General features: G+C 33.5%; 1 protein-coding gene across 1 annotated transcript; it reads right to left on the bottom strand.

Annotated features, from left to right (window-relative positions):
* Nucleotides 1-209: 209 nt before the first annotated feature.
* On the bottom strand, nucleotides 210-3,879 carry LOC139523138 (uncharacterized). Its single transcript, XM_071316942.1, has 2 exons — nucleotides 2,885-3,879; nucleotides 210-1,701 (listed from the first exon to the last, which is right to left on the bottom strand). The coding sequence occupies exons 1-2, from the start codon at nucleotides 3,828-3,830 to the stop codon at nucleotides 653-655; spliced, it is 1,995 nt and encodes a 664-aa protein (XP_071173043.1). The 5' UTR covers nucleotides 3,831-3,879; the 3' UTR covers nucleotides 210-652.
* Between the last annotated feature and the right edge of the window lie 8,533 nt (nucleotides 3,880-12,412).

The raw sequence follows: 12,412 nt of genomic DNA, 5'->3' as shown, positions 1-12,412 counted from the left end.
TCAATATAAATATGAAATTTTCAATGCAAAATTAAGAAAACAGAATATAGAATTATGACATTGTTTTGGTACAAGTGAGTTGAATTCAATTTCGACTTTATTGGTTATATTCTAATTCGCCAACTCAAACGAATATAAATTATTTAATAAATAAAACAACACATAAATAGGATAAGTGTGCCTACAGCTGTAGCAGCCTTTTCGAATGCTGCTACGTCGTACTATAGGCAAACTTCGAATAACTTAATTTTCTCAAGCTACCCCCTTAAGTAATACTTAATCATGCTTTTCACGAAAATCATGAGGGCATATACCCGTAAAACCGGCAGTACGGGTATATGCCATCCAATCAAATAGAACGTAAACACACACCATGTGCTTGATATAAACACACACACGTGTTTATAGTAAACAATCACTTGACCGTTACAACGTCATGTGACTTAATACCTTTAATAAATATATTTATATTCTAATTCGCCAACTCAAACGAATATAAATTATTTAATAAATAAAACAACACATAAATAGGATAAGTGTGCCTACAGCTGTAGCAGCCTTTCGAAAGACAAAGAAAGCAAAAAATGCAAGTAGATGTGAGATGTGAACATAGAGTGATACATATACAATGTTTAAAGTATATTTATGAAAATTATATTCCCAAACTTTTAGACACTGTCAGTTTTTCTTTTATATTTTCTCTTACATAGCCATCTTTGGCTTTATCTGAAGCCCATCTACCATGCTTCTTGAATAATCTATCCTGAATGCCAGCTGATGCAGCTGCAGTAGCTCCACCTGATCTCAAGCTATGTAATCCAAATTTGGACTTATCTAAACCGATAGATTCAAGAGCTGATAATATAATTTCTCTTACTCTAGTATATGATAAAGGTTTAAGACCTCTCAGTTTATAAGACTTAGATTTTTTACATAAATACATGGATCTAAATATATAATCTGAAGATGAAGCGTCAATATTAGATAATAATAAATATTTCTCCAACATACTAACAGGACATGTTTGTGTATCTGTTCTAGCAATTAAAACCTGAGTGCCTTCTCTATAATGATCAGTTTTGCTTTTCGTTATGAGCAAAGAGACATGTGAATCACTAAATTTTAAATCAGATCTTTTTAAATTTACCATTTCAGAAAACCTTAAGAACCCTGCATAGCTTATAAGACACATACAACAAATTCTAATTTCTATAAGATTGTTACATTCTTGACCATATTTAATAACAATTTTCTTTAAAATATCTGGTGTAATTGGTTCTTTTTTATTTACAATAGCATGTCCGATCTTTCTATGAGCTCCTTCTTTAACCGATATACACAACTGTGAATAACACGGGTTTGGATAGCCTGCTAGTTTATGAGCCCAGCTTATGAAATAATATGCTTCTTCAACCTTAGCATACGAATTAAATGTCTTTGACAGGTGTATTAAGTACAATGAAACATAAAAATCTGAAGCTGGTAGAGGTTTAACATTTAAATAGTTATTACACCACTTACAGAAATTGTTAAATGCATATGAATATTTTCTTTTGGTATTCTCGGCCTTCGAACGCAGACAGAACTCAGGTAGGCAATTAGATAAAGATGTCAAATCTTGGTCGACTGGCTTAGGCAAGGATTTCCATATTCCACATGAAAAAATATCTGAAAAACGTGCATATGAAATAGAAATATAATCTACTATACAACAAGCTTACAATATAATTAAATGACCTTGCCAGATTTATTTTTCATACTGGCCATGTCAGTGAGACCTTGCCTATTAAATTTGGCCTTGTCATCAACAAACGACCTTGCCAATAAATTTGGCCTTGTCTTTACTATGCGACCTTGCTCAACAGCCTTGTCGTAAATTCTTACGTGAACTCAGCGTTCAATCTAATAGCTAAAACACTAGAAACGAATTCAGAAGATCCCAACAAGGACTTATTATTCATACCATGAATAAAAATGTTCTGATTTGGTTGAAATTCTAAAACATCAATTACATATGGTTGCAAATGCGAACCTCTTTTAAAAATCATTGTCCAAAATGACGAGGAAGGCCACTTTGGAACGATCAAAGTGCCTCTAGCTTTACATAAAATCAAATGTTTAATTGCTCTACAGACAACAGAAATTGGAGGAACAATCCAATTAACTTCATTGTTCCAATTTTGCGTGAACGCATCAACTGCTTCAACACCTGGATTCCAGAACTTAGAATTAAACCTGGGTCATTTTTTATTTAAATTACTCGCAAACCTGTCCACAGTATGCGGACCCCACATATCATCTATAAATTTAAAAAATTCTATGCTTGTTCCCCAGTCTTCTATATCAATCATTTTTGAAATATAATCAGCTTTAGTATTTTCAGATCTCGGGATCCAAACAACATCTAACGTAATATTCAATTCAGAACACAACTTAAAAATATTCATAGCTATCTCTTGTAAATGTACTTTTGAACTTCCTTTCTGAACAATGAAAACACAGTTATTGTTATCTGTATGCCATTTAACACATTTATTTCTTAAACAGTTTTTAAAAGACATCAATGCTAACAAAATAGCTTGAAGTTCTCTCCAAGTAGAACTCTGTATAGACTCTTGTAAAGTCCACATCTGATGAAAAATATTAGAGTCAATATCTATCGAGTAAGCACCAGCAGCTACATTACTTGCATCAGAGTATACAACCACGTGGGTAAAAGAATAACCTGCTAAATGTTTTCTGTTCAATCTTAGAATGTTATTCAGCCAAAATGTGAGCTCATTGAATACACAATCGGGACATTCCAATTTTAAATTTAAATCCCACTTTACTCTGCTTTCAATAGCCCAGTGTAAATAACGGGTCATTAAACTAGTTATGTTACCCATGACTGGACACATAGAAATTACCTTTCCAGTTACCTGAGCCAATTCTCGTGCTGTGAAATTAGGAAAGTTATTCAAAACATCAACCAATGATGCTAGGGTATTTTTAATCCGCCTATCTGATATACTAATTGAAAAATCAGACGAATTCCAAACTAAACCTAACCACTCTAAACATTGGACTGGTTCAAAAATAGATTTTTCCCTGTTAATAAGAAACCCTGCTTCTAACAAAGACGTTTTTACAAAAGATGAACATTCGGAAGCTTCTTGTTTATTTTTACCCATTCCAAGTCCATCATCTAAGTAAAGCACAATATCTACGCCGTTTTCTCGCCAGTATTTTACGATAGGACGTAAACATTTAGTGAATAGATATGGAGCAGACGAAAGACCAAAGGCTAAAACTGTAAAACAGTAAAATTTATTGTTCCAGCAAAATCCTAAATATGTTTGTTGTTTAGTACATACGTCATAATGAAAATAACCAGACTTAAGATCAAACTTAAATAGATAGCAATCTTTTGTGAAATAGTTTAATGCCACTTTCCAGTCTTCAAATTTAATTCTTTCTTTTTTAATAAAAACATTCAGTTCACTTAAATCCAAAATCAGACGTTTTTTGCCCGAACTTTGAACTGCAACACTAAGCGGATTTACAACAAAAGGTTGAAATGGAGTTTCAATAACACCTCTGATATCAAGTAATTCTGAAATTGCTTCATTTACAAATTTAGAATGGACATTAGCAGATTTGTTATTCTTAAATGACATAGATGTAGGAGTCTGCAAAAAAGGAATAACATACCCATTTTTGATAGTATTTATAACAAACTCATTAGCACCTATATGTTTCCAAAATTGTATATGCTTGCGTAAGCTATATTTCACCCCTTTTGCAACAGATGAAATATCAATATTATCAAAATATTTTGCATGTGACATAAACAGTTCAAACTGCCCGTAAAGATTACGTTCATCTAAAAAAGTAGTATAAAAATACTTATCATTAATTCTGTTGCCTTGTTGTCCCTGAGACACCTGGTTTTGTACTGAATAGGAGGGGGCACTGAGTTCGCCAGTGACCAAGCTGGTTGCAGTTGTAACAGATGTCCTGAGATGACGGTTCCCTCCGTCTGCCGGTCCGAAAGGGCGGCTGTTGGTAGTTGTTTTGTCTAGCGTTATGTTGATTAGGCATAGGTGCAGAAGGAGCAGAAGCAGTAGCTGTAGCGGTTCTATAAGGATGAGGTCTTTTCTTTTCCTTGATACTCCTGATGGCACGGGTTTCTGCAGAACGAATGCGCTTCTCGTCTTCGGAGTCGGAGGCAAGGTCGTCGCTTTCATATTCACGGACGGTTTTCCATCCTGCAGGAGATTTGTCTGCAATGCGGATGAGTTTATTTCGCTTCTTAACCTTAAGGATAGCTCCAGATACCAATTTAAGACAAGCTGCATCTTCATCAGGAATACGCTTCTGGAGCTTAACGAGGTCGGCCATGATTTCACAATTAAAGTTGAATTGTATCTGGTTGCCCTCACCTTTGAGTTTAACTGAAACTTCCTGCTTGAGTTTGGTAGCAAAATTCTCGTTGCCAACTGCCAAATCTTTGTGTAGAGTAGCGATCTTCCCATCAAGATAGGTTTTAAACAGAGAGAAAGTATCCACCAAGTCGTTATTCCCAGTATTATGTGCAGAAATACCATCACGCAACGAATGTACACTAGTACCAGCTGGCAAAGATTCATGGTCGGAATCTAGAAGTTTCTCGGAGTCAGACATACCACAATAACGAATGCTGCTACGTCGTACTATAGGCAAACTTCGAATAACTTAATTTTCTCAAGCTACCCCCTTAAGTAATACTTAATCATGCTTTTCACGAAAATCATGAGGGCATATACCCGTAAAACCGGCAGTACGGGTATATGCCATCCAATCAAATAGAACGTAAACACACACCATGTGCTTGATATAAACACACACACGTGTTTATAGTAAACAATCACTTGACCGTTACAACGTCATGTGACTTAATACCTTTAATAAATATATTTATAAAAGGTTAAGAGATAAAATCGTGCAATTTTTATATCAATACATCGAATTTCCATTGTTGACAAATCCTGATAATCCGTCTATGTATATATGTTTTAAGCAGGAACAGGAGAATAGATAATTAGATAATAATAAGATATTTTTTTTCAAAATTAATATAAAAAATGAGTGTAATTTAAATAAATAAACGTATAACTATTCTAAGACCATCATAAGACACCTCTCGCGTTGTCCTAACTTTATGATCAACTTTAAGAGATGTCCTAATTTAGGACCGCTTTGTGAAACCCACTTAGAACTAAGATATGTCGTAAGACCATCCTAAGACATGTCTTAGTCCTAAGACAGCTTCGTGAAACTGGGCCCAGGTTTATATGGGATTGGCTTGTAGCAGGCTAGCCTCCGGAATGACTAAGACTGGTAGCAGGCTAGCCTCGAATGACTGAAAACTGGTAGCAGGCTAGCCTCGAATGTCTGTAAGACTGGATTTTTCCGAGCAGGTATTTGTTAACTCGCAGAAAGACAAGTATATGTCTTTGTAGCAGGTACGCTATATTGTTATCTATCATATAAAATGCTACTATAAGTGTTGGTCATGTACAAAAAGGTATATTCGTTTAATTTTATCCTTTCATCATCCTGAACATAATTGCAATATTTGACGCTGGATACAAGAGATACATCAGTATCATCATTATCATCATACATATTATAGCTTGAGGCCCAAATATTCTTCTAAAGTATTATATCAGGAGGCTAAATACGTATTTCCGAAATTAGCTTATTTATTTCGAGAACTTATTTTATGCATGCATCTCTTTGCTTCACAGTTTTTGCAAATATCCAAGTTAAAGCCAAAAGAGATCATAGAATAATGTTTATCAAATGATCATGTCTACTCATAAATGAAACAGTAAGTAAGGGATTGACTCGTCCGACAGAAACGAAGCACAAAACAGAAATTTCTAGTATTTCCAAATAAACTCAGTGTATCCCCAGCTCCTGAACACTATATCTTAAAAAACAACTCCAACTTATATATACAGAATCATGTCTAGAATATTCATCAATTATGTCGTACTGTTACTTCACTGTCTGAGTTAAGGGGCCCAGGAGCCTGTATTTCAGTGGTTATCTTTTGTTGCTGTGTTTTCGTTCATTTTATTGTACATTAATTAGGCCGTTAGTTTTCTCGTTTAAGTTGTTTTACATTTGTCATTATGTGGTGGCCTCTTAAAGCTGACTATGCGGAATAGGCTTTGTTCATTGTTGAAGGCTGTACGTTGGCATATGCTAGAAATGTAGTAGTTAATTGTATATGTCATTTGCATTGGTCTCTTGTGAAGAGTTATTTCATTGGCAATCATAAGTACATCTTCTTTTTGTCCGATTGTGAGATTTATACCAAACGCAGCGATTAAAAAAAATTTGGACGATTTTATTAGATAACGTAGAAAACATGAGATTTTCAAAATTATTTGGCAATCGAAAGGGGGGTGGAGTACACCCTACCCGTGTATCTTAGAATGCATAATTAGGTATAATACATGAACAAAAAACATCGTCCCATGCATTATGATTAAAGACGAAAAAGTGTTTTTTTGATAAATGTATCAATAATTCAGTTCTGCCCATGTCAAATAATCCTGATTTAAATTATAGAGAAATAAAAAGAAAGTCGCGTACACCTTTTACATTTCGGTGTGTTGGAATCTACGTTTGAAACGTGAAAACCTATAAAAACAAAAAAATGAGATAACCTTCTCGCTTCGGATTTCATTATTTTAATACTTTCATGCTAAATTTTGACTTCGCAGTTTTTAAAAGTTCAATTTTGAGAAGAACTGAAATATGGGTCAAATGAAATAACAAGAAATTGTGGGTGTGTTTGATTACAAGTTGCTAGCTAACTTATTCCTTATTATATTTTTGTCAATAAAATCATTTAAAATTTAATAACAAAATATTCGAAGATTAAAAAAATAATTGTGGTTGATTTTTTAATAAGTCTCTTCCAGTTAAACATGCGTGTTCAAAGAGAACAAAATGCATGCAGTGTATGCTCCCCTCCTTCATGCTTCAATGCAATAGGACGAAATACGTTGAATTAGGTAGGTTATGTCGAGTAAAGTCATTTTATTGGAAATCTCTATTACAACATTTGATGAATATAGTACATAATATACATACATGTATGTACATGTATTATAAAAACAATCCAGCTGAAGGCAAGTTACAAGTAAATGTTTTGATTTATAAAGGATCAAGGATAAAACATGTTTTAAGGTTTATGTACCCTTCTATAGCCATTTTTGTACGAATTTTTCAAACCTCAATTGTATCAAAACTAAAGATATAATAAATAATAGAGATAGGCCATTTAGTACATGTTCCAAGGGGAAACTTGATTCAAAGCATTATTTTTTACTGTTTCATTGCATTTGATAGAAAAAGAGGACTTTGTGGCAAATAAATCAAGATTTTTATAGAAAATCCACAGCCTTTAATACAGAGATTTATGTTATAAAATTTGAAACATAAATTACTCACTTGATTTTCTATGATGTGCTAGTGTTTATTTTTTACAAAACGTTCTAAGTAACCTGTAAATTCCAAAACACCTCGTGCTGAGTCACTAAAGTCGAGCGCACCCTACAAGGTGTACTTGATTTTGGCCATATTTATACTTGTCTTAACCAATAACTACATTTATAAACTTGTTTTAAGGAAATCAATGCTAGCACTGCATGCAATAATCCTATATCTATCAGTCATCAAATTGCCAAATATGAGAGTACAAGGATAAAGGCTGTGGATTTTCTATAAAAATCTTGATTTATTTGCCACAAAGTTCTCTTTTTCTATTAAATGCAATGGAACAGTAAAAAATAATGCTTTGCATCAAGTTTCCCCTTGGAATATGTACAAAATGGCCTATCTCTATTATTCATTATATCTGTAGTTTTGAAACAATTGAAGTTTGAAAAGTTCGCACAAAAATGGCTACAGAAGGGTACATAAACCTTAATTTAAACTGAATTAATCGTATTAAAACATAGATGATTGATTGTTTGTTGCTTAATGTCTAATCACGCATACATCATCATGACATGGATTATTAGGATTAGTAAACGTTAATTGAAAAAGTACCTGGTAATCAAAGGTGTTATATCTAACATATCTTAAAATGACATGGTTGAGTGAAAAGTGCATGTAAAAACCAAAACCTTTTATATATAATATAATATTTCAAATTATGATTGAACATGTAAGTACCTGAGGTTGTGTCACATCTCATCCACACCTTGATACCCCACTTCACTGGCTTTGAGGGAACATACTGCTTTGCAGAAAATCTACCCTTGTAGGGAATCATTGCCTCGTCAATGCTTTGGTTCTGCCTAGGTTTATTAGCTACATCTGCACTCGACATCTTTCAAGAAAAGAATATAATATAAGCCTGATTCTGGCAGGTTTGTCAGTAGAATCAGCCTCTGGCTCATTCACATGTAAATACTGTGTCAGCTTTTCATATCTTTTTACAGGCATGACATCTTTTACACCTCCACAGCAAGGAATTTATTTGTCGACCATAAAAACTTGTTGTCAGGAACTTGTATAATCCCCATTAGAAATATGATTCCTAGAAAAAATAAAATATACACTTTTAACTTTTTGTCATAAAAATATTACTTTTAATATCACTTCTAAATATGCATCATGTACATGTGGATATAGGCTGTGCATACATATCTTGACATGTAAAATTTCGATGAAGTTTTATAATGTACCCTACATGCATAGAGTACTAAACCTACTTCTACTTTTGAGAATTATAAAATACATGTAAATAACGAGCAAACACATGTATAAAGGCATGTACGAACCAATAAATATTGTCAATAAAAGCATGGTATGAGTACTAATGAAACAACTCTCAATCCAAGTCACAATGAGTAAAAAATAATTATGGGTCTACATACAGCCTTCAACATAGCGTCAAGGCTTACATTTAGTACACCAAACAGCAAGCTATTTAAAGGACCCAAAAATGGAAAAAAACAAAAGTCTAATCTACAACATGAGAAAGGAGAAACATCTATGAACCGCATCAACAAACGACAACCACTGAATAACAGGCTTGTGCATAAACAGTGCACAAAAATGCAAGCATGTACATGTATATATACTAGTATAAATTAAAGGGAATTTACTATGCATTTCAATATAATTTTCTTATTATAAACCAAGCATAGAATCGTACACGTATAACCATTGTTAGTTTGAACAGATATTGTTTTTCACTTACCTAAATATGCAGACATTTCAGCAAAATCTGTCTCCGTCCAGTGTGTGTCATTTCGTCCCGCTAGTTGCTGTTTGCGTGTTGCATTTAGGTTGGTCTCTTGGACACGTTAACTTATCATATCTGTTCTAAAGAAGGTATTGAAACACTGCAGTTCACTAACATCAGCATTCAATAAGACTTGAGGTCCGGTACTTTCGTTAAACTGTCAAACATTTACATCTTGATTGGCCTCGCTCCATATTATCTCATTCATGCCAGTATCATCATTTCCATCCTCCTGACCCGGCACGATTTCATCATCAATAGTATCTTCCTCCTCGCTAACCAACACTACATCTATTTCGGATTCATTCCCGTTATCCTCACCTTCAATACTATAGCCGTCTGATGTTTTTTTTTTATTGCTGGTTCAGACACAATTTGTTCCCAAACATCCCATACACTTGGCCTTCCGGAGGCCGACATATTTGTTATTGTAGTCTGTTATTACATGTGAGAATCTCATGAATATACATTGATACAGTGTATAATTACCGCCCATTTCCTACGATAAGCAATGGTACTTGTCTCGTTTATTGATTTTTAAATGTCACAACATTTATTAGTACGTTAAATTTTTACATTAACGTTTTTAAGACAAAATACAAAATACATGAAAAGCATAGGAAAGTGTAGTTGCGGGGGAAGGAGGTAAACGTTAAAAGCGTATACGTGGTGTAAGGGGATTGGCGTAAAAAGCGTATATATGCGTGGTAAAGTATTAATGTGCATGTTGTTTTGAGAAATGCAACATTAAATATTCGTTCCTAAATTGCAACTAAACTATGATTCAGACCTTAGTGGTTGTACATATAAATATAAACCAATTACAGCAGGAAGACAAGTTTGGAATAAAAAGTAAATCAAAAGTTCAAATTCCCTTCATTAACGAAACCGTTCGGAAATATTTATAACAAGTGAAAACATATTTGACGGGGACGTACTTTATATTCCATAGTTTAAAGTCTGTCCGCTTTCCAAAATGTGAATTCTGCAACTGCACTGTTTTCTTACATACGGGGTTCATGCATTCATACATTGTAAACCTCATATCTGTCTGTTAAACCTTTTATCAAACTGACGTCAAAACACGAGGTTAAACAAGGAGATGTAACTACTGCGCCACATTCTTTATGAGACTATAATGTATGACAAGTAATGACCCGGTAAGACAGTTGTTGTCGTTTGTATTATATTTGTTCAGTAAATTGAGCTGTTAGTTTTTTGGTTCGAATTGTTAAAAAACTGATCCATGCCATAAATCTTGTTTCGACTCAAAATACGTATTCAGGCGTATAACACTTTGTAGCTACTTGTTGCAAATTAAAAAATTCCGACGCAGGAACAGTGGCCAGAACTGTATCATTTTAGTTAACTCCCATCCCGGGACACATGATATCACCCCAGGTGTCGTCAGGGGTTCATGTTACTCAGTCTTGAGTTTTCTATGTTGTGTTTTATGAACTTGCTTGTCTTTACTTCGTTTATTGCCATGTCATTGTTTCCTTGTTTTCGACTTATGAGTTTGAATATCCCTATGGTATCCCTCTTTTATGAATAATATCAGTTCTTTTGCATTTCTATCTGTGGATTTTTTTATAGTTTGGTTAATATATGCATGTATATATACACATGTTTTAAATGAATTAAAAGTCCGTATGCACAATTTAAAAAAAAAAACTTATTTGGTTTCGTTTTGTTGGAATTTATTAGATCACATCTTGATAAAGCCAAACAAAATAACATAGCCTACATAAACTCTTTTTTTTTAAACTGTAAGTCAAGGTTGAGAATGGAATATTTGTCTTTTCTTATTAGTGCAAAACATTAAACATAGAATATACAATTATGTTAGCTGTCATGAATATTACAGCCAATCAATTATTATGGTTTGACATTATTACCCTTTACAACCCCTAAAACAAGCACAGAAAAGCTCTATAATGTTATATTATAAAACAAAATTTTCAATTGTAGACACATTTGATTGGCAATTACGAAAGGTTATGTCAATTTTCCAATTGCAATGGTTTTCAATATACTTTGAAGTTGGGTACCCGTTATGATGCAAATGCACCAATTATTGTTAAAAGACCTTAACAGATGATTGTGAATTGAATTTGAATCAAGTATCGTTGAAATGTAAAGTCACATTCTTTTTTTAAATATCGAAACAGCTAGTTGGCCTGCTTTACAACGGCGGCTGTTACCTAATTCAAATATAGTATTGACAACTTACGTGACATGTTGGCTATTTTGCAGTTATCAACAAAGACGCAGATTGGTTAAACAACACTTTCTAGATGAAATGTTTTCCTATGCAATAGACCATGTCTGCAAAGTAAAAATCGGACATAAAATGGGCTGATGGTTTTTTTTATCATTGTTAAAGGCCATACGACCTAAAGTTGTTAACTTCTACGTAAATTGGTCTCTTGGGAAAGTTGTCTCATTACCAATCAATCCAAATCTTCTTAGTTGCACATTTAACATCAATAGTAAATACATATCCTGTATCACTACGACTCTGTACTAATAAATAAACAGATGGGCTTAATGTCACCAGTGAACATCTTCAATTAAATAGGTTAAGTATCGCTGGAACATATCCCTAAAACATGCACAGTATCAGGAGTCCATAGCTTCCAACAATTCCTTATACTTTTTTTTAAATACATTTGTAGTTAATAACTAAGTTAGTTGTTGATGCCTTGTTAATATAATTCAAAGTCAGTTCCATAACCATGGAAACAGACATCTATTGTTTTAACATAAAACACAGATTTGTTTTTGTTTAAATAAACATATAACCCAAAACAACATCTTTTTGATCATTTTTTAACGGTTTGGGGAGAAATCTAGGTCATGTTCCTGTTTTTGCACTGCTATCTAATATTCATGAAATCAGCTTTGCTTTGGCTCGATGTTACTCTGCTGCTATACGACAAACCCTTTGTGGCATTTGTAAACACATACTTACGTTTCCATTTTGATGTTATATCATTTACGAAATTCAGAATCAAACTCCACCACTGCTGATATAAAGTATAATGAATAACAAAATTAAAATCGTAAACTTATAGCAAAATGGCACTAACCCATTTTGGCAGCTTGCTTTAAAAA

The sequence above is a fragment of the Mytilus edulis genome, chromosome 5 (genome assembly GCF_963676685.1).
Source record: "Mytilus edulis chromosome 5, xbMytEdul2.2, whole genome shotgun sequence".
Classification (NCBI taxonomy): domain Eukaryota; kingdom Metazoa; phylum Mollusca; class Bivalvia; order Mytilida; family Mytilidae; genus Mytilus; species Mytilus edulis.
Note: the sequence above shows the minus strand (reverse complement) of the source record. Positions and strands in the feature narration are given on the sequence as shown.